The sequence below is a fragment of the Natrix helvetica genome, assembly GCF_964273705.1.
Source record: "Natrix helvetica genome assembly, chromosome: 2".
Taxonomy (NCBI): Eukaryota; Metazoa; Chordata; class Lepidosauria; order Squamata; family Natricidae; genus Natrix; species Natrix helvetica.
The window spans coordinates 44,339,222-44,362,031 of NC_138552.1; the positions used below are offsets into that span (position 1 = coordinate 44,339,222).

Below are 22,810 nucleotides of genomic sequence, written 5' to 3' on the forward strand. Positions count from 1 at the left end.
GGAAAAAACCGCCGAGAAGCCTTGAAAGCTCGCGGGAATCCCACCGCCCTCTCCCGAGGAATCACCCCGAATTCGAGACGGGGAGAGGGAAAACGCGGGAGCGGGGAAGGCGAGGCGGAGAGGAGGAAGAAGGCAGGAAGGAGGGCAGGCGGGGGGCAGGGCAGGAGGGGAGAGCAGCGGGAAAGCAACCAGCCAAGAGAGCAGGCAGCGGCGGCCGTAGCAGCAGCAGCAGCAGCAGCCAAGCAGGAGAGTCCTGAGCCTTCGCTTCTGGTCCCCCACCCACCCCACCCCGGCCCGAGAAGCCGCCTTCTACCCCACCCCACCCCTCCCCCACCCAGCCCGGACTCCCCCTCCTCTCCCGGCCTTTTCCCCGGCGGAGCCCCCCCCCCCGTTTTTTTTTTCCTCCGCGGGCCCTGAGATATGGCAATGGTAGTTAGCAGCTGGCGAGATGCGCAAGAGGACGTGGCCGGGGGCGGCCCCACCGGAGCAGCTCAGCCGGGCCGGGATCCGCAGCAAGGGGCCTCGGCGGCCCCCCACACGCCGCAAACGCCGAGCCAGCCGGGCGCCCCGTCCACGCCGGGCGACAAGGGCCAGCAGCAGCAGAGCTCCGGCCAGAGCCAACAGCAGCAACAGCAGCACATCGAGTGCGTGGTCTGCGGCGACAAGTCCAGCGGGAAGCACTACGGGCAGTTCACCTGCGAGGGCTGCAAAAGTTTCTTCAAGCGGAGCGTCCGCAGGAACTTAACGTACACTTGCCGGGCCAATCGGAACTGTCCCATCGACCAGCACCACCGCAACCAGTGCCAATACTGCCGCCTGAAGAAGTGCCTCAAAGTGGGCATGAGGAGGGAAGGTGAATATGATTTCCTCCCTATTCTAAACTCCAGGCGGGGTGTGTGGAGGAGCGGGTCCCGGAGAGGGAAGGGGGGAGACCTGCTGCCCTCCCCGCACCACCACATCGCAGCTCCCCGCTCCATCCGCAGATTATTAGTGCTCTTATTATTATTACTATTAATGTCATCACCCAAGGCTACCGAGCTTATGAGTCGACTCTGCCTCTCCCCATGCCTGCCTTTTTTAAAAAAATAATGATGATGGTGACTCGGAAGGAGGAAAGGGAGAAATAAGCAGCCTTTTCTTTCCATGCTGGCTTTCCCTGCCTCGTTTCAAGAATTTCTAATTCCTATTTAAATGGGAAGGGGGTGGTTGGATGGGAATCCTAACTTCAGACGAGTCAAACTTCCTCGAAAATGTGTTTCAAGGCTGTGCGTGCCTCTGTCTGTCTGTGTGAATTGTGCCGCTTGTATTGCTACTTTCTGCCGCTTTCCTCACCTGCTAGCTTACTCCTCGTTTCCCAACATCTGGCCTTTGCCGAGATTCCTTTCCCCCCCTCGTGCTTTGGGAGGAAAGTGTGTGAATGTGTTCTGCTTTTTAAAAAAAAACTTTTGTCATTTCACCAACCTCAACCCTCTGTGTGCTCTTCATTTCATTTCCCTGGGAAACCCCATTGTCTCTTAAATACAGTAGTAGTAGTACTTCCCAGTTGCAAACCACCCCAAGTCAATGATTGCTGTGTTTGTTGTTGTTGCTGCTGCTGCTGTTGCTGTTGTTACCATAAAGCATAGCTTCTTTTTGGATTGTCAACGTTTGAAAACAGACACAAATACTTCCAGAGTTGTAATAGCAAGGTAATTCCCCCACCCTTTATTTATAATATGTTTCCATCTACTTTTCCTTTGCCCAGGTTTGCTGCAATATAGGCAAGCTCTGATTTAAAATGCCCTAAGTGTCAAATAGATCCAATAATTCATTTTCTGCAGTGAAAATTTGAAAAAAAAATAATATGTTGAAATGCTTTCTCCCTTGTGCCATAGCAAAAAAGGATTATTATTTTTTAAACTGTCCACTGATGACTTCATTTCTAACTTCAGCCAGCTTTTGTCAGGAAAGACATCTTGAAGAAACATAACTAGAAATTAATCAGCACAAAAATATATGAAGGAGATAAAATGTGCCACTATTTTTGAACTGTGCTTGAAATGCACAGCTGCAGCTTTGGAAGTCTAAACTATAGTAACAGAAATCGAAGTGAGGCAAGACAGAAATACCCTGATTGAAAATGATTAAAATATGCAATGGCGTGAAAAAGGAAGTATTAATTTGGGGGGGAGGGGTTAAAATGTTCACGAGAGGCCCTCTCTTCACCTTGTCACCTTTATTTTTATAAGTCTCAAGTTAGAATTTTTTGGCCTCGGATTAGTAGATCGACACACTTACGCCCTTACACACATACACAAACTTTGTTCAGCTTTAAATAAATCCAAACACATGTTACATTTGGGACAGTGAATGCATCCATGGCATTCGAGTAGTACGTGCAGGCGTGTGTGTACGTATGTATGTGTTGTGCATGCTGCACAGTTGCAAATGTTTTTCTTCACTGGCCAAAGCAGTAGCAAGTTGGTGCTTTCTGGAATCATACAGTTAAAGACTTAGTGTCATCCTTCTTTCCTTGCCGCTCATGTTTGGCTTCTGTAAGTTCACAATTTATTTTAATTCATCTCTTTTAACAGTAACAACCTCCCACCCCACCCCATCCTTTTAAATACAGAGTGCTTCATTTAAATTGGGCAGAGGCTTGCCTCTGTGTGTGTGTGTGTGTGTGTGTGTTTAGTGGGACTGGGACCTGATTGTTAAGGCGACAGTAGCTTGCAAAGGCTAAGGAGCGCTCTCCCTGACCCCCACCTCCCCCTTCCCAGTTTGGTAGCCTTATTGTGCGATTCCAGACTGGCAAATAAAGGGGAGGTTTGGCTGGATGGTATTTTGCAACCGCAACAACTTTGAGCACTGACTGGGCTCAAGAGGACTCAGAATGTCTCACTGGGTCTTTGAAAAGACGAAGCGGGAATATTTTGCAGGTGGGACCTGATATTGTGTGTTGTTTTTTTTAAGCGTTGGCAGAGGCAGCTTTGAAAAGCTTGTGCTTTTATTCGTATCACTACCACCACTACCACCACCTCCTCCTCCTCCTCTTCCTCCTTCTTCTTCTCATCCTCATCTTCTTCTTGCGGGGGGGGGGGAGAAAAGACAACCTCCCTCGCAGGAGCATCTGGGCGTCCCCATTTGCACAACAATGCAAGGTTGCGGGAGTGGGGGTGCTTACATTGTGTATGTCTGTGCCTGTGTGTCTGCTGCATTACCCATACCCATACCTTCGGATTTGTGTGTGTGTGTGTGTCTGCGTGTGCGTGTGTCAGAAGGAGCGCGCTTGTGAGTGAGCGTGTGTGTGTGTGTGTGTGTGTGTGTGTGTGCACGGGCGCGCGCGTTGCTTGGGCTGCTGCTGCTGCTGCTGCTGCTTTGCCTTAGCGCGGGGCGAGGGGCTGCCTGGAGGGCTGGGGTTTGCCCAGGCTGCTGGATGCACATTTCCTCTCCTTTTCTCTCTCTCTCCCTCTTTTCGTCAGCGGTTCAGCGAGGAAGGATGCCTCCGAGCCAGCCGAACCCGGGCCAGTACGCGCTGACCAACGGCGACCCGCTGAACGGCCACTGCTACCTGTCGGGCTACATCTCGCTGCTGCTGCGAGCCGAGCCTTACCCGACTTCGCGCTATGGCAGCCAGTGCATGCAGCCCAACAACATCATGGGCATCGAGAACATCTGCGAGCTGGCGGCGCGGCTGCTCTTCAGCGCCGTCGAGTGGGCCCGCAACATCCCCTTCTTCCCAGACCTGCAGATCACCGACCAGGTGGCCCTGCTGCGCCTCACCTGGAGCGAGCTTTTCGTCCTCAATGCCGCCCAGTGCTCCATGCCGCTGCACGTGGCCCCGCTCCTTGCCGCCGCCGGCCTCCACGCCTCGCCCATGTCCGCCGACCGCGTGGTGGCCTTCATGGACCACATCCGCATCTTCCAGGAGCAGGTGGAGAAGCTCAAGGCCCTGCACGTCGACTCCGCCGAATACAGCTGCCTCAAAGCCATCGTCCTCTTCACCTCAGGTCAGTGGGCCGGGCCCGGGCCGGACTAGGAAGAATGGAGGGAGGTGGGAAGGCTGGAGGAAGCGAATCAGGCCCTCGCAGGCCCTTTCCCGGAGACTTGGGGCAAAGGCAGAGGCAGCTCCCTGCCGCCAGACTCTGTGAGAGCCAAACCTCGCTGGGGCCTACCAGGCCTCACGAGTTGGTGGACGTGGGCTGGGGTAGGTTCCTACTGTAGGTGCTGCGGTGAAATTGGCAAAGCGAAGGCTGAAGGGCTGCTGCTGTGGCTGCCTTGGCTGGAGTTTGGCTTCCGAGCAGGGAGTAAATTAAAAAGAAAGAGAGAAAAGAGAGGAGGAGGTTTAAACCCCTGGCCAAGGTTTTTCACCAGAGCTTGTTGAATAGGAAGGCAGAGATACAAAGAAATCCTCCACATTACTGCTTTATTGCTCTGTGATTTCCCCCTGCCCCTTTACTGGAAACTGTTCATAATTCCAATTGCTGTGATCAGAGGAGCAGGTAAAAATTGACTTGAAGGCCAAAACTCTTTCCCCCTCCCCCCCTTTCACTCCTTTGCTGCTTAAAAAGAAGTGGAGAGAGAGAGAGCTCACCCCAAGTTCCACTCTAGATTTTTATTCTCTTTCTCCCCCATCTCCAAACCCTTTTGCTTTCTTTAGTTTCTGTAGTTTCTCATTCTCCAAGCTCTTGTTCCCAGGGGAAAAATATATAGAAACACAGAAGGCAACTCTATATACCAATACTAACAGATTAGTTGCAACAAACCCCCCCCCCCAATTAAATTAGGAACAGGGATGGATAATGTGCTGGTCCATAATTTTGTTTATGATAGATGGCTCAAATTAACTTTGCAAAAGAGGATATTAACCTCACCTTTGAAGTGCTCTGGTTGAAGTCTATAAAAATTCAGACATCTTTTTATTATTGCAAACCCAGTTGAGCCATATATCAACAAAATCAAAAATTTATGGATAAAATATACAAGATGGCCTTTGGGTCTTACTGGAAAGGTATGGCTGCCTGTGAGTTAAATTTGCACTCTGCACAGGACAATCGCATGCTCAAAAATAAATGTCCCCGAATGCAGCAGAATTTACTCCTAAGTAGGATTGTGTGAGATTGAAAGTTCATGGGAATAGTTATGCTGTTGTTGGTGGTTTTTTTAATTCTTTTGCCGTGCTTTAGTACTATTAAATTCCCTTTTAAACCTGAAGCAAAGTAATATACAAAAGATTTCATTGGCCGGACTTGCTGAAATTTCTGATTGAGAGGAAGAATCTATCAATATTTTAGCCTCACGTGCCTGAGAAATAGTATTTACACTCTGGCCAGACGACTCTTAAATTTGTGCAAAACTGTAATGTAGCAAACATGGTATTAATATCGATTTGAACACTGGATAATTTATTTAGATGGGGACTCATTGGTATGCGCAGTGCTCAGAGAGGTGGACTGTGACTGCCCCCCCTTGTTCCTCTGGCTGCAAATGCAGGGCTGGTAGTGAGGACTCTTTTCTTTGCAAGAGGATCAAGTGCAGATCTTAAAACAAATGGGGGAGATTTACGAAGCAGCCTCAGAGACACGTTTGGGCCGCATTTATCTTTGCCCTGAGTTTTTTTTTGTGTGTGTTTTTTGGGGTGGCGGAAACATGTTTTTTCACAACTGACAAAAAGGGACCCTGCTGGCATTTTTCAGGGTGATTTTAACTGCAGCTCCCCATACTTGTTCTTAACCCATTTATTCCTTTGGAGACAGCGGAGTACTGGACAAAGAGCAGAAATATTCAGACGAGTTTTAAAACAGCAGCTTTTTATGCCAGAAAGATAAAGAAAAGTGGCTGCTTAAAAAGGTTTCACTGAAATGGTCCCCAGATTAAAAGGCTTGACGCCCATCCCCCTCCATTTTCTCAAATCCTCAAGGCCCAGGCTTACCTGGCTGATTTAATAAAACAGATATGATTGCTATATTTTTCGGGGGAGTTCACCGCTATGTTAAATTGTTCATAATTATTCATTTGGTAACAATGGGTCCGCTGAAATAGCATTTTCCAGCATAACCCTTTTTATGGTCCTTTCCCATCCACCCCCACACTTCCCCACTTCCAACTGCCCCCTCCTTTCAGTTTTTATATACACTCATTTCCACTTGGGCTAATCTTGTTTTGATTGCTGGCCAGAAGGTAATTGATGGCAAATCTTTCATCAAGCCATCCAACTTTTTAAGCAAACTTTGATGGATGGAAAAAACATTTTTAGCCACCTGGTCCCAGAGGCTTAACTCAGCAATCTGATCCTAAATGTAAAATAAGTCTTGCTTCAAAATCATTGGGTTTTTTTAGATGAGAGATCAGTGTTTAAGCCTGCTTGAGATTAGTGAGTTTCTGGACTTCAGAATATTTTTGTTCACCCATAAGAAGTTTGGAGACTATCCTCCATCTAAACAGCACCTTAAAAGTAACCCCAACATGTTGACTTTTCACACCAATATTCTAATTTCCTTAGCAAATCTATTTTTAATTATCACATGGGAGGGCATATCCCTCTACAACTTGGAATTATATAGGTAATATTACCCACAGAAAAAGAGCAGTCAGTTGTATAAATCTATTTCCCAGGCAATAACAAAATGTTGATTTCTCATTTTCTCATTTGCCAACAGTATTTTTTAATTCTTTGAACACGTAAGGCTCCTGGGTGCATTAGGTAAAATATGCTCCACCTAATAACAAAAGCTGGTTGACATGTGCTATGTAGTCATTTTTTATTTACTTATATAGTTTCTCTGCCATTGATTGGAAAGGAAAATACCAAGAAATAGTGACTGCAGGGGAAATGATAACCTCTTGAAAAAATGAGAGAAACATAGTTTCTACATCCATCACCTTCTGCCTTCCTAGTCTCCTCCTCTCCTTTCTTTTCTATCTTCAAAGTAAGCTAAAGGAGGCGAGTACGCATCACTCTCCTTCTTTGGTCTATTATTTCATCTCAACTCAATCAGCTGATCGATCAGATAGCCCAGATTGTTTAATTAATTTTCAGGTTGTCTGGTCAAAAAGCATCCCCTCAATCCAGACATGTTTGCTGGGGAGGAGAGAATTACCTTGAGTGCGAGGAGTGCCAAGTAAATTCAAAGCCCACCCCTCATGCACTAGGTAGGAGTACAGCTTGAAGAAGAAGGTGGGGGGGAAAGAAAAATAACAGAAGAAGATATGTTTTATTAAGCATCTGTTGGATATATTAAGGAGAAGGGGAGGGGAGCTTTGTCGATGCTCTTTTCTCACAATCCCAGTGGTGGCCTCAAGCTGGAGAAAGCAGAAGCAGAAATAAATATTTCACCAATCCAGAGAATAGGGCAGGGAGCCTCCAAAGAGATGTGCTGAGGCAACTAGACCCTTTCATCCTGACTTATTTAGAAGTTGCCTGAAACTGAAGACCCTGGTGGAAAAGGGCAACGTGGCAAACAGGGGGAGTAGAAGCTAGAGGGTGTAAGAGGACGAAGATCTCTTAGTCACAGCTGAAGAAGATAGTGACTCTTCACTATAATGGACCACAAATAAGGGCAGGTCTCTGTTGCATGACGTCTGTGCATTGCAATCTCCCCCCCTCCCTCTCTCATTTCCTCTCTCTCTCACACTCTCACATTCTCTCTCTTTTTTTTCTCCCTGCACCTCCTCCTCTGATTTTAGATGTTGCAAATGATCACTGCATTTAAGGCAAAAGCATGGATTAGCACAACAGTCGGGCGTGCGTAATTGTACATCTAAGCGCTCCTTAGTCTGTAGCTGGGGTCAGCGAGGTCTTTTCCTCAGAAGCGTTTGAATTATGGCTTGGTTTATTTCTATTTTCGCTTGAGGCCAGAAGCGTGGGCATGAAGGTGCCTGGCAATCTTTTGAAAGGCCCGGCCTGTCACCAGTGTCACACGCAAGGCCAGCTAAAACAACAGCTCAGAAAGAATTGTGCAAATAATTTTTCATTGCCTTTTTCTAAGGTGCTACACTTTTAAGCTCTGCTTAGGGGACCCTCCCCCAGATTTAATACATTCATACCTACACACACACACACACACACACACACACACACACAGACACATCCATCTCAAAAGCTGCTTTGATCTCCGCTAAAGTGCCCTGCTAGTTGACGGCTGCCTTGTGATCAGGATGTTTTGAAATATTTATTATTGATAGAAGAAAACAAGTTGCGAATCTGAACAAGGCAGACGACAGCGACTCCCCGCTTCCCTGCCCGAAGCACCCGCCGCTTATGCGCAGGTGGCTTCTTCCCTCCCTCCCCTCGCTTCTTTTCCTTCGACTCTTGTTTTTTTCTCTCTCTCTCTCCCCGTACCTGTAATAATAATAATAATAATAATAATAATAATAATAATAATAATAATAATAATAATAATAATAATAATAATAATAATAATAATAATAATAATAACAACAACAACAACAATAACAACAACAACAACACCTAGGACGCTGGCAGCAACCCGCATCCACCATTAGCACCAGTCAATGGTATTTGTGAGGCATGTTTAAACGTTCATTTGACTGAGTTTCATGTTTAATGAATAAAAGAGATAATAATAATAATAAAAGGGAGGCAGTCGGAAAGCTACTAGGAAGGAGAGCTGGCTACCTCGGCCCTCTCTTTCTCTCTTTTTTTTAACCCTACGCGTTAGGAGGGAGGGAGATGCAAGAAAACTGGAGCTGGGCACTTTCCCGACTCTCTGGAGGCCTCCTTCCTCGGCTCTAGCCGCAGCTCGGGCCAGGCAGGAGGCGCAGCTTTGTCAAGGCGAGCGAGAGCAGCTGCAGAAGAAGAAGAAGAAGAAGCGGCCTTCTTAGCGCAAAGCGGGGAGAAAGGAGGGGGGAGGGCCGGGAGCCGAGCCATTTTCCCGGCAATGATTATCCGGCTTCCAAGAGAAACGCCGCCACATTTCAACGGCTCCGCGATCGCCTCTCGATCTGGAGACAAAGCGAGGGCGCTGCTTAGTCTACCTCGCCTTCTCTCTCTCTCTCTCCGTCTCAGCCTTCCTCGTCTCCCCCCCCCCCCCCCCACCTCCAGGAAATGGAGGCGGCTGCCTTTCGTGCGAGAACGGGCTCGGGATCCTAGCCTAGTCTGATTCGGTTCCCTCGTCTGCCGTACCTGGCCTCATTCAGCCCACCCGGGAGCCTTTCCCTCGAATGTGGAAAGACGCGCCGGAGGAGGGGGGATCCCGAGGCATCCTTGGGAGTCTGTCCACGAAGGATTTCCTCCCCACTCTGCCCCCACCCTCCACGCACAGCTGGCGGGGCCTGGCGGCCTCCCTTCCCTCCCTCTCGCTCTCTACGCCAGGGAGGGCAAGTGCGCGTGTCCACCGGCTAACAATAGGATGCAACTCGGGGAAGGAAGCGAGGCCTGGGCCCTTCCTGGTGTCTGCAGCCGCGTGGTTGCCGCGCCGAAAACGGAACTCCGGTCCCCTCCACCCCCTTTTATTTTTAAGAGAGGCCAGTCAGGTGAAGAAGGCCCCGGGGAATGGCTGCCCGGGGTCCCCCGGGGGTCTCCTGACGGGAGAGCAGGGGTGGGGGGCGGGGTTGGGGGGGGCGACCTGACGGCTAGCCGGGATGTCCAGGCCCTCGCTAACCCTCTTGCCCTGCTGTCTCTCTCCCTTTCGCCCCCGCTGCTTCTCCTGATGGCCGGACAGATGCCTGTGGCCTGTCGGACGCGGCGCACATTGAGAGCCTGCAGGAGAAATCGCAGTGCGCCCTGGAGGAATACGTGCGCAGCCAGTACCCCAACCAGCCCAGCCGCTTCGGCAAGCTGCTCCTCCGGCTGCCTTCCCTGCGCACCGTCTCTTCGTCGGTCATCGAGCAGCTGTTCTTCGTCCGCTTGGTAGGTAAAACCCCCATCGAGACGCTCATCCGAGACATGCTGCTCTCCGGCAGCAGCTTCAACTGGCCTTACATGTCGATCCAGTGTTCCTAGAGCAGCCCCTGGCCTCCCCCCCACCAGCCCCGCTTAGCGACCCGCGACGGGCCTTGCGGCTGAGCGGCCAGAAAAGGGGGGGTCCCCAGGAGAGAGAAAGAAAGAGCAAAGAATGGGACCCAAAACGCCCCACTTCCCCAAGGCCGAGAGCCCGGAGACCTCGCCTGGAAGGAAAGACTGGCGGACGCTGGCAACTCCGGCGCGGCGGCGATGGCCAAAAAAGGAGGGCAGCTCGCCTATGTTGGAACCAATGGCGACCCCGAGGTGGGAGACTTTGTAATACGAAGGAACAGAAAAAAAAGCAAAGACCGAAGGGATTTTTCTCATTGTACTGCCCGCCCGCCCGCCCGCCCCCCTACGAGAAAGAGAGGAAAGAGGAAGAGGAGGAAGAGGATTAGATGGATTTTCCTGGATTGATCACGGACCGAAATGGGGATCAAGTGTACAGCAAACCCAGTTTTCAGAAACGAAACTGAAGCCGAACTGAACCGAGGGGGAGGGGGAACGGGAGGGGGACCCACGGGGAAACACTGACCACGAACGTTGCTCTTCATTTTGTAAAATATTAGTCTTTATTTTCACTTTTTTTGTAAAATTTAAAAACATCGTTATGCGCATAAAAAGGAGAGGAAGATAAACCAACACAAGAAACAAAAATCTAGGGAAGGGGAAATAACGTTTTCCAAATAATTATTAAAAAAAACAAGGAATTGTTCTGTGTGTATGTATCTATATCTGTTTTGTATTTTTTTCTGGTTCCAAACCAGGCTTCCTGTGATTCTATACTAATAATTTTTGATATAACCCTTTGCTTCTTATAATGAGTGCGATATATGTTGTTGAAGCTGTTCTTCAAGAATTAAAAAAATTGAAGTGAGAATTTAAACACAAATAAAAGAATTTAGCAAAAAGAACAAAAGGCAAGAACACCCTGAAGGACCTGGAGTCCCGCTGCCCTCCCCCTAATCTGTGCTCCTTGGAGTTCCCTTCCCCACTTGCTTGTCTGTGGAGTTGGGGGTCCTACTTTCCCTCCCCACACCAACCCTTGGTTTGCAGCTTCCCCCAAGACTTTCAAAGGGTGGGAATGGGAGATAACAGGTTGAACCTGGGTCTAGTAAGGTGCCTCTGTTTCTCGGCGTTCCCACGCCAATTGGTTTGATGTTACAAGGGTGGTGACTGAAGCTGACGAAACAGGAAAAGTTGGAGAATCCCTTTAATAGCCTACTGGTGGCTTTGAGCCCTTCTGTGTGCATAATCCGGAATACCAATGGGAATGCTGCATGTGAAGGTTGGAGTGGGAGGAGGGAGATTGCCTTTGGACTATCTTTGTCGAGGTTAAATATTTTTTATGGGTCTTAAACTCCCTCACACATGGTACACCCCAATATCAGTTAGTGTGGCTTCAGGTTTCTGGGTCCTTTCAGAGAAGGATTCCTTGGTGATTTGGTCTCCAGAGGGTGTATGAGAGCAAAAGAGAGCTGTAGATACAGATGTCTGATGCTCTGTTCAGACCCAAGGACAGGCCTGTGTCCTTCCTGGGGTGGGGGGTGGGGGAGGAACATTGAGGAGTCTCCTTGAGGCTTCTCCTTCTTTTGAACACAGAGGAGTGAAAGCTCCAACCCCCACCCACCTTCTTTCTCTCCCCCCCCCACCCTTTTCGAGTGCATCAGCAGATTCTCAGGGCGTGGAACCCCTTTTGAAGACGACAACTTTCCCAGGGCTTGGAGCTGGTCTCTGCCAATCCCGGTAACAGCTTTCAGCGCATTAATGTTTTATAGGATCTGAGATGGAGCTGTAAGAATTCCGGCTGCCAAGGGAGCTCTTTCTTAACGTATTAATAAAGCCGGATCTTTAAAAATAACATTCGTGCAAGTCTCCCCCCCCCCCGCCCACATCCTCTCTCTCTCTCTCTCCCTCTCCCTCTCTCTCTCTCTCTCTCTCTCTCTCTCTCTCTCTCTCTCTCTTTCTCAGCTTCTCTTCCTAGCCCTCCAAACTAGGAAGGGTTTGAGGTAAGGCAGGATTTTCAGCTACTGATATTGGTGGCAGGATTTCCCCCCAATCAATTGGCTGCCTGCATTCCTTCGCCTTTTTGTTTTCATTAACAAGCTTTTCCAGCCTAACTCAACTGACTGACTTACTTACTTACTTACTCACTTACTTACTTACTCACTCACTCACTCCCCTCCCCTCCCCTTCCCTTCCCTTCCCTTCTTTCTTCAGTTTTCCAAACACAAGAGATCCTAGGAGACTGAGCCCAAATTTCTAGAAGAGCATTTACAGCTGCATAATCACTGCTGTCAAACCCTAGTCTGAAAGACTAGTCCTTGTCTGGAAGAAGAGGGTAGCTTGGCTTCCATTTGTTTCAGTTCTGCCTAAAACCGAACTCTCTATGTCCTCCTAACTTTTGCAGAGTGGGACCAGAGAAACCTACCTTTAGAATCAGACACTTTAATATATGATGTATTAGGCTTTGACCTTCGTTATCTAATCTAACCCTTGGTGGCATGAAGGTCCTTGAGAAACCCTAAAGCATTCTCAGAATTAGAAGATGGGTTCCAATTCATAAAACCAGGCTATGATTTCTCAGGTATTTTTTTCTTCTCCCACTCCCCCCACCCTAACTCATTTTTCAACATGAATAGATGTTCTAAAACTGGAAGGGAGGAAAAAGTCTAGGTGAGGTGTGGGGAAAGGCCTTGGTTTTACAGGACTGGGGTTTTATTCTTATTTCCGATGTTGTAATACTTGGAATGTGGACTTCCCAGTTTGTTTTAAGAAGGGAGGAAGAAACCAAAGGATGCTTGTTGGGTTAGTAGGTTCACAGCTCCTTAGTAAAAAAAAAGCCTTTTTCTTCTAGTCTTACTGCATAATATCTTTAGCCATGCCAAAAAAAAGAGGGGTAAATGTTTTAGAAACCGCAGCTATCTTCCAAGATTATCTAAACGCTGTAGGCAGTATTGAAACTAGCAGCAACAATGAACAAAATAAATAAATCCACAAAGTATATCCTGCCCTCTGTGAAAGTGGGTGTGGTTGCCAAATAAACCTTGATTTGCACTTGAAGCCAGGACGCCACTTAGGCTGCAGTTCGATGGCCTTGAGTTCATGTTTGCTGCAGTGACAGAGTCTTTCCCCAAACAGCCTGGCCTCCTCCTGCTCTTTGATTTCAATCTTACCTTTTTCCAAGCAGCCTAACTTTGGGGTGTTCTGAAATGAGTCATGGGAATTTCAGGAACTTTGATAAGGGATGTTATGTATATGCTGCGCGTGTGTCTCATTTTGCAAAGTGAAATTATGGCTTTAAGCACACTGCTCTATTCCTCCCCCCCCCCAAAAAAAAAACTCTGAAATTTAAAGCTGTCCCTAAAATAGCATTTTTTGCACACACTCACTACAGGCTCTTTTCTTGTACATTTGTTGCTGTATTCAAGGACAACAAGCTTTAGAGGTCCCTACGCCTTCATGAGAAAAAGGGTTACATCTTCCTAAGGGGGTGGGGGGACTCGGCATTTTGTTGACAGCTGAACACTGGAAGTGCTTAAAGTAAATGAACCACCCTTCTTCCAACCTGGTACCCTACGGATCTTATTGACTACACATCCCAGCATCTCATATCAACAGGAGCAGGAGTCTTTGTTAGTTGTGGTAATGGGAATATTGACCCAAGGTATAATAAAAAACCAGGAAAGTGGTAAACTGATTTTTGGGGGAAAATTAGGGTAATGGATGCTACCAAGATTGGTGAACACTTGGTGTATTCCAATCATCAATTGGGTTTAATTTGTTTGTAGGCCTTTGGAAAATGAGTGGAATTCAGCCACAGCCAGTTTAGTTGTTGCTGCTTTAAAAAAAAATTGAGACAACATGTCTGGGCTCCCATAATTGCTATTTGAGAATTATCTGTGGTCTTTTTTTTTTAATAAACCAAAGAAAGCAGATTTATTTTTTGTAGAAGACTAGAAGTTGGGGAGGGGGAGAGAGACTGAAGAATGAAAGGAAGAGAGAAAAGGGACTATTGCTCATGCTTGAAAGAGGCAATGAACAAGTGTATTTTGGACAGTCTCCTCCATGTAAAAAGTAGCAGTAATATACCAAAGAAAACACCTATAAGAAGTTCAAGCTAAAGACTTTTCTTCACGCTGTGAAATTTAGTTAGCCTGCTCCCTTTTAAGTCCCATCATCATGAGGAAACTCTAGTCAGCATATGATTTCTTTTTTACTGTAGAATTTTACCTTCAAATGATTTTTCTTTGCAGATAAAATGTTTGCAGAGGATGAGAGTTTTACATTTCTCTGCAGTTGACTGGAAAAAACTTCGAGTTAAACTAATTTGGGATTTTTTTAAAAAAAAAGTTTAAAATTCATCCGAATTTGCTGTAGTACATGGAAGTTAGGTTAACCCCTTTCTGTTTTAAGAATCCCAGAAGAATTGACCCATAAACCGAGTAGTTCCATCACAAGCCTGGACAGAGAAGGGGAAACCTACCCACACTGATCCAGGAACAGAATTTGGTTTGAAGTTTGTTTTGCGTCTGGTTTTAGGGATCAGAATGGGATGCTTGATCTTCTTAAAGTAGTCTTAACTCTACACAAAAAGAGAAGTCAAATATATCCCCAACCCCTCCTCCTCCTCCTCCTCCTCCTCCTCCTCCTCCTCCTCCTCCTCCTCCTCCTCCTCCTCCTCCTCCTCCTCCTCCTCCTCCTCCTCCTCCTCCTATCTGACAATAGACTTCAAATCTTATTTTCATCCTTATCCCAAAGAAGAGGGAGAAGAGATTAAAAGGAATGAAATATATTTTGCCCTCCCCTCTCTACCCGGGTCATTATGTCCACAATTTGAGCTTCATTTTTTTCCCTAACAACACACACACACACACACACACACACACACACACACACACACACACCGTCCCGCTAGGAAAATAACGCGGAAAATGAAAACAGGTTCATCTTTTCTAATGGGTTTCCAAGGGAAAAGGCGAACGGTCAGCCTAACGACTTTGCCAAGGTCTTCCAGCTTGCCGGGAGCGCGCGGCTGCTTCGCTGGCCTGCCGGGGCTTCCTTAAGCAGTCCGCGTTTTGACGAGAGCTCCCTGAGGTGCTGGGGGGCGAGGGGGACTCAAAAGAAAAAAAAAAGGGGGGGGGACACAAGTAGACGCCAATAAAATTCTTGTGTTGTTTTTTTTTTTAAAGAAAACTCGCGCCGGATCCAGGCCGTTCCCGAGCGCTTTGACTTGGGCAGCCAAAAGAGTTTTTCTTCCTAAATGAGTTAAAGAGCCATTTACCTCTGGCGTCCATTCATCACCGCCACAAGTCGAGAGCCTCGAACATGGGGGCGATTTGTTTGCTTACACAACCAGCTGGGCGCAATTTCACGTCTGAGGTATCTATCTGAAAGCGCCCCTCATTTATTACCCTTACTTGTCAACGGATCCACTTTCAAAGGTGGGATGGGGCTTTGCAAAAGAAAAAAAAGGAAGGATGGAAGAGGAGAAGGAAGGAGGAGGAGGAAGGAAAAGAAAGAAAGAAAGAAAGAAAGAAAGAAAGAAAGAAAGAAAGAAAGAAAGAAAGAAAGAAAGAAAGAAAGAAAGAAAGAAAGAAAGAAAGAAAGAAAGAAAGAAGAAACGGTTGTCCATGCTGGAATGAAGTATTTTCCCAAATAACAGCCCCCCCTTCCCCAGTTATTCTTCCCTGCAGATCCGGGGGCTTCCCGGGCAGAGAAGGGGCCAGCTGGGAAGGCAAGAAGACCAAGCGGCCTCCGCAAGAGCCGATGGGGCGCGCAGTGAGGGCCCCTTCCGAGTTTTGCGCTCTCCGCCCGGCTTCGCCAAGCCCGCTTACTCCAACGTAAATCCCGGCGAGGCTGTGGGCTTCCTGGTCCCCTCTTGGAACAGGTCTGGCGGAGCCCATTGTGGGGTTCTTGGCCAGTCATTAACGCCCCAAAACTGGAATGCCAAACCCAGCCGCCGTTGAAAAAGCGAGAGCAATTAGAAGAGTTGAATGGCCGGAAGGTAGGTAGGAAGGAAGGGCTTGGCGATTCCTTTTCGGCCAGGTACAGCTCAACAATTCAGGGACAGGTGAGGGACGGCGCCGCTGGGGAGCAAAGTGAGGCCAAACAATCCGCGATCTTTTTTTAAAAAAAGTTGCTTATTTTAATTCTCTTATATATAGTTACAGGTTTACATTCACATAGTTATTATTTATATTTATCACTTTTACACATTGTTTTTCCATATAAAAGGTTAAAGTATACATTCTGGGTTGCTTTGCTTACCACCTATTTTGTACACCACCTATTTTGTATTATCACCACACTGATTTTTTCTTTTCTTTTCGCCCTCCCTCCCTTCTCTACTTTCTTCCTTCCTCCTCTCCTTTCCCTTTTCTTCTTCCCTTGCCTTTCCCCTATTCCTCTCTTCCTCCTCCTACCCTCTCTCCTTCTCTTTCTATCCGCGATCTTTGAAGGCCGGAGTAGCTACGTCTGGTGCAGCCGGGGGTAGGGAGAGGGGGAGGAGGAGGCTGTCCTTCTGAACTAGAGAACCGCGGCCTTATCCAAGGTCGCCCTAGCACCAACCTGACCCCTGCTGAATGCCAAGGCAGCCGGCTTAAAGCTCAGCGATCCACCGTAGCGCTGTTAGGAGATCAGACGTTCCCTCCACGTGGCTGGGAAAGGAAAAGGCGAGGGGCTGAAGAGATCAGGGGAAGATCTCTCGATCTGTTTCTTCCTCGGCCGCCCACCTGACCGAGAAAGGCGGAAAAGAGCAGATCGGTTTAGAAATAGGGTAGGAGAAGAAGGAAATTCATAGACAGGGGAGGAGAGGGGAGAATTGGGATCTCCTCCTCAATCCCATCTCGGGAACCCACGGACAAGGTCGGGCAGCCCCTTGGAGTCAAGTCTGACCGGGTCTGAAAGCGGGGAAGGCTCGGTCTGCGAGGCCAGCGGCCTACCCGGGTCCCTGCCCTGCTTCCACCCGCGAATCCGCGGCGGTTGTCTTTCAAAGGAGAGGCGCAAGGAAGGGAGATTCTTGGGGCGAAGTAGCCTGGCTACTTAAAGGTTTTAGGGAGGCGTTTGCCTCCTATGACCTTTACAGTGGACAGAGAAATCAAGCGGTGCCTAAACCTTGAGGTCAGCGATCGATCTCTCTTTCTGGGCTTAGTGGATGGGAGACAAGGGCCTGCGTGTATATAAGGCGCGGTGCAGGAAATGGGGCGGGGGGGGGCGCCTCCTCCCCCCAGAACTTGAAAGCCAAGTCAAGGTCGTTTAATCGGAAAGCGGAGGTTTAAAAAATAAAACCTCCAATCGGAACCTTTTGGGGGATCAGACTAAGTGGGAGAACCCAAAGCCATGGGAGTTGTGTGCGCACTTGTGTGTGCCTGTGCGCCTGTTCCGTGGGTGAGTAAGGAACCTGCAGCTAGATGAAAGGCAGGAAACGGGACCTGCAGTCGGGCGGGTGGCTGCGGGGAGGCCAAAACGAGCGTTGCATCTGAGAAACCTGACTGGGATCATCACAGTCTAGGAGAGACCGCCTGGTTGGGCTCGGGGAAGGGAGGGGAGATGGGAGGGGGGGAGTTGCGAAAGTGGGGAGGGAATGACGTGACTGGGCGATCTGCAGCTTCTCCCGGCTCTGCTGAGGCTGATTAGCATTCCTCGCCCGCCCCAGACCCTGAGCTGACAACTAACAGAGATATCCAGTCCAGCGCTAGGCCTCGTCTGCTTTTGTCTCCGGCTGTCTAAGGAGAGAATCGGGATTCTTCGCGGGTTCTGCACCGTGAACGCCCCGCTGCCCGATCCCTCCGCCAGGCCTTCTTAGACCCCCATCCCACCCTTCAGACACACACACACACGTCCTCTCTCAAGCCTTTACAGACCGCCTCTCTCCCCACCAGGGCGCTTTATAGATCCGCTGGCCCTGGAAAAAGTTAACTTGCCCGTTGCTTTGCTAACCTACAGCTCCGAAGGACGCACGCGTGGGGCCTGCCTGCCTTCTCCCAAGAGATCCAGGGGATTTCATTCGCGGGGGAAATAAAATACGAAATGCCTCGGAGAGGGAAGGTTGGCTCTCGGTCGCCCTTGCCTTCTCTTTGGCCCCCTTTCCCCATCTCCGCCGCCTCCTCCTCCTCCTCCTCCTCCTCCTCCTCCTCCTCCTCCTCTACTTCCCTTCCTCCTTCTGCTCCTCTCTTCTTTTGCTATTGGGAAGCGTGTAGTCTCGCCCTCTCCCTTGCAAACGGTTTTACAAAGAGGAGGGAAGATTAGGATTTTTTGGAGGGGGGGAGAGAAGATTTGGCTCTAATCCGAAATCCAGAAAGACCTTTGAATTCAAACTTTCTTACTTGGATGGTTCTCGGTCGCGATGAATAAACGTCCTAGGATTAAACCCAGGCGTTCAACAAAAGAGGGTAGAGGTTAAAGATCCTACTACAGTAGGCGCGGGCGAGCGCTCGTACTCTCTCTCTCGCGCGCGCGCGCGCTCTCTCTCTCTCTCACTCTCTCTCTCTCTCTCTCTCTCTCACACACACACACACGTTAGTTTCTTGCAGGAAGGGAGCAAATTAGTCCCTGTTGACAGATGCTTGTCAATTTACTAGCTTCTCCCCCAATTCCCACTTTCTCTCCTCCCTAAGCCTTTCTTTGGGGCTGGCTTTGTTGCTTTTAAACTATGCGAGCCTCTCCGGAATGCCAGTCACGAGTCTAAACTTGGTGTCCATCCTCCTCCTCCCCCCCCCTCCTGAAACGACCTTTTTATACGGATCCTGATATGTCTCAATCTGCGCCTCGCTCAAAAGGCTCCTTTCTGGTCCCGCCGCCGCTCCGACCGACCAAAGAGGAACCCCGTCCCCCTCCCCCTCCCCCGCCTAGGCTCTTCAGAGCCTGAATAGACCCTCCTGGCCATTGGCGAAAAGAGTGAAATCAGGTGGGGGGAAGGAAGAGATGGAGGAGCCATTTGGGGACAGACCGCCCCCCCCCAGGCCTGGGACTACCTGAGCTCCTTGGGAAGAGGGAGGGGAGCCAGTGGCTGCTATTCAGGCCAAAGTGGGAGGGGGGTCCTGACTTGCAAATGGACTAGCCCCCACCCATAACACCCGCATACATTCTCCAGGGAGGGAAGAGGGACCGGGAAAGAGAGAAGAGAACTGACACCGCAGTCCAAATCGGGGCTAAGACCTCGCGAGCCTTTCTCTCAGGGAGACCTGCGGGGCAGGAGGCCCGAAGCGATTGGTCACAGCCTCCCTCCATGGGTCACTCTCTGCGCCTTTTGCTTGGCTGGGCGCTGCGGCCGCGGAGCCTTCATCGCAGAGAGAAGACGGCGGAGACGGGAAGGAGGTCTTTAAGAGGGCAGTGAAAACCCCCCCCTCAAATCTCCCCCACCCCCACTAAATAGGACCGGGGAAAATGAAGCACAAAAGACGTAGTGGGGATTAGGGGGCTGGGGGTTACCGCGGCGGCGGCTCCAAACGAAACTTCCTAACTGTTGAAACAAACAAGCTTCCCCCCCCCCCTTTACCTCCCCCCCCAGCCCCAGACCCCGGGCCTCCCTTCCCCGGTCCCCCCCCCCGCGCGGTGATGCAACCCGCAGGCCAGCCTATCCCGAGGAAGAGGCGAGGCTTTCGCTCCTTGTCGCCTGGCACCTTCTCGGGCCGAAGGGATGCCGAGCTGAAGCTTTGCCAGCGGCTCCTCCGGGCGACCCCGAGCCCTGTCTTGTCCCCCGGTCTCCGGGGTCCCCGAGCTGCGGGGAGCTGGCGAGGCCCGATGCCCTCCAAGGACGTCGGGACGGGTCTCCTTTGCTCCAGGAAACCAGATGGCTTGGAGTTGAGCGATTTGATTTTTCATGAAAGGGGGGGAGAAGGAGGGATGAGGATGGAAGGGAGAAAGGAAAGTACTTTTTCACGACGCGGACACCGCTTAGAAGCGGTGGCTCTTGGGGACGCCAGTCAGGAAGACCCTGCATTAAAATAAAGGAAAGAAAAGGAGGGGGGAGGATGAAGAGGAGTTGGAGGGAAGCAGCCTTGTTAGAATGGCGCCTCCCGAGGAAGGAGCCGGTCGGCGTTTCTTTCTTCCCACCCAAAGAGCCCCAGAAGCGCCGGTGCGCGCCTGAATCAGGCATGTTTATTCATTCTATTTGATCAGGCTCTGGATGTCTGTTTCTCCCCTTCTCCCGTTTTTATGTTTGGTTTCTCCTGATGGCAAACATTGTAGAACTATAAATCTTGCATACAGTTAATTGTTATATCAGGGAACGCTCTGCTGCGTGTTTTAAGCCCTCCCATGTATTCTGGTCCCCTTGTAACTCAGTGCAAACACGAACCTTTCTCAAACATATTAGTTAATGGGGCGAAAAGAGAAGGAGGGGGGAGGGGAGAGAGCGAGGAAGGGAGGGGGAAGGAGAGAAAACGGTGGGAACGTTTACCTTTGATCACACAGAGGGAAAGTTACGCGTGGTGAATGCACCCATTCAGATCTGCTGAAGACGTTGTTGCTCTGAGTCTGCAATAAAACCTTTTCTTAGTCAGAGCGGATTTGTGTTTGTTTTTGCTTTTCTGAAGCAAAATAAAAGATCCTCCAGGAGAGGATGCCCAAAATTGTGGGCCACTGGTCGGCTAATAACATTTGTCACCTGTACGGCCTCTTTTCCCATTTCCAAATAAATAACCCATTAATCAAATCTTTATTATCTGTCATAGATCGGCATATAATCGCTAACAAACACAAACTTGGTCAAAGTCCTCTGCCACCCTTGAAAACTCCTGTGGGCAGTTTTCTCCTGGACGGGTGATCCTACCTTTACTACAAGTTCCTTGAAAAAACTCCCTGCTTCATTTTTATGGCGAAATCTGTTGTTGCGCGCACACAGAGACACCGTTTATTTTATGGCTCAAGGAACCTTACCTATAACTATGCTGCCAAGGCCGTATTGGCAAGGCGATAACCAGCCTTCCTGTACAAAGAACCGGGAGAGGTTCCGTTGGCTCTTTTTACAACAAAGTTGGTCGCAAAATAAGATATGGGCGGGAGGGGGGAGGAGCCTGGTCAAATTAACTGCTTTGGTAAACTCAAATATGTCTGAGCTTTTTTATCCGGTGGTGGCCAAGGCTTTCCTCAGTTGGAAAAGAAATATGTCACGGTAAACTGGCACTCACACGTACAGCATATTGATATAAAACGGAAGGGCAGGATTTTAAGGTAGCTCCTAAGCCCTTTAGAACCGGTGATTGAAAGCTACTTAACTGCAGCCATCCCTGGAAGTTAGCGAAGGATTCTGGACGATATTATTGACGAGGAATTGGCTTTAATTTAATTGCATATTAAGGCGGAACGAGGCGCGAGTCTTGCTCTTCTGCTGGGCTTAATAGCATTTTAACGGGTATTTTATTCAGCCACTTTTTTTCAACCGGTTCGGTTTCCCTTCGGGAAGAGTCCCATTTGGAGTGAGTAGCCGGGTTTGCGCTGGAGACCACGCGCATCGGGGTACAAGAAGACCATTTGGAAGCTGTTGGTGTTCCCGGGAGATCAAAGAACATCAGCCAGGTGGAACGGAGCTATTCCGCTCCAACCTGCCCAACACCAGCTCCGATTCCGAGGGGGCTCTTCCGCTGAACGTGCTGGTGTTCTCCCAAGGTCAGCGCCTGGGACCAGCCCCCCGTTACTCAGGCTCTCTGCAACAACCCTCGAGTTAAATGCGAAGGTGATGGAGAGTGGGATTGAAGTTGGACTCGGCTTCCAAGGCTTGTAATCAGGCGGACACAGAGCGAGGGGGGTTCAGGGTCTGTCACTTCGTAGCAGAGCGACTCTGGCTCTGCAAAAAAAATTTTTTAAAAAAATAAAGCGCTCTGGATATAACTCAGGGGGAAGCAAAGGAGGTGAGGACCAGGACTGGGCCCAGCTCGCTCTTCCCCTGAACGTGGGAATCCCTGGTCTGGGGAGGGAGCAGTTGCGCGCCTGACAGGGCTGCGAGGGGCATCAACAGGAGAGTAGCCTGGTTTCCTTTGTCAAATGGCCTTTCCTGAAGGCAAAGGCCTCGAGAGGGACACTGGGAACTTCCTCGCGAGTAAAAGGTTGGACGTGCAGAGCGCTGGCTTTGGAAACACACCACACACAAAAAGACCAAAGGCTGCCCTTAGTGGGCCTACCACGTCCATTGTTTAGCCTGCCTCGGCCTTTGATCCTCCCTTCCTAGCTCTGCTGATTGCGGGGAGTCCGTTAAAGCCGGAACAAAGCGAATCCCCAAAGAACTCTAAACCCAAAAGTTTGGCATCGGTTTGATTGTTCCCAAGGATTCAATCCCTAAAGGTTACAGCAGATTTCTAGCCTATCCTGATTGGGGTAGTCAAATCTGCCCCAAAGTATAGTTGCTGTTTTTCGGTCGCCTTCCCAGATCTCCACCCAGCATCAAGTCTTGAGCGGGGCACACTTGGGGGGGGGGGGGGGGCAGAAACCTGGAGAATCCAAATTCCCCTGTTGCTTCGGGACTGAGGCTGCAGCAGTTCCAGGGAGGTCAGGACCGTGGAGGGGGTTTAAGCCTGGCTCATCTCGGGGCGTGTCTGCCTGCTGCAAGCGAGGGCTCCTAGAGACCAGGGTCGCGTAGGCTCCGGCTCTGATCTCTGGCGGTCTCTCTAAAGCCTCGAAGCCCCGTTGGTTGAAGGCCCTCGTGGGAAGGGAGGAGGTGAAAGGAATGGCCCCGGCGTCTCTTGGAGTGACAGGCCCCAGTCAAAGGGCAGCCAGAAAGAAATTCTGCTAATTTGAATAGGGGGGTATTCAGAGAATCCCCCCCTTTTCTTTCCCTGCTCCATTTTAGACAGGATCCTGGGGATCGTGTGTCCCTTCATCCGCGGACAGCCACGCCTGGAAAGTAATCTCCCTTTTAGAGGAGAGGCC

General features: G+C 49.6%; 1 protein-coding gene across 2 annotated transcripts; it reads left to right on the forward strand.

The window, feature by feature from the left end:
• The first annotated feature begins 6 nt into the window (after positions 1–6).
• On the forward strand, positions 7–11,006 carry NR2F1 (nuclear receptor subfamily 2 group F member 1). Of its 2 annotated transcripts, none has more exons than XM_081940025.1 (3): positions 7–853; positions 3,462–3,989; positions 9,663–11,006. In XM_081940025.1, exons 1-3 carry the CDS (start codon positions 421–423, stop codon positions 9,941–9,943), a joined length of 1,242 nt encoding a protein of 413 aa, XP_081796151.1. In that variant the 5' UTR covers positions 7–420; the 3' UTR covers positions 9,944–11,006. The 2 variants fall into 2 exon arrangements, with proteins under 2 accessions (XP_081796151.1, XP_081796152.1); XM_081940026.1 differs by lacking the exon at positions 7–853 and adding an exon at positions 934–2,918 and having other exon boundaries at positions 9,663–11,001.
• The last annotated feature ends 11,804 nt before the right edge of the window (positions 11,007–22,810 follow it).

Coding starts and splice junctions, on each gene's coding strand:
- NR2F1 (XM_081940025.1), top strand. CDS start 421: ATGGCAATGGTAGTTAGCAGCTGGCGAGATGCGCAAGAGGACGTGGCC. Junction 854..3,461: donor AGTGGGCATGAGGAGGGAAG/GTGAATATGATT, acceptor TCTTTTCGTCAG/CGGTTCAGCGAGGAAGGATG. Junction 3,990..9,662: donor CATCGTCCTCTTCACCTCAG/GTCAGTGGGCCG, acceptor ATGGCCGGACAG/ATGCCTGTGGCCTGTCGGAC.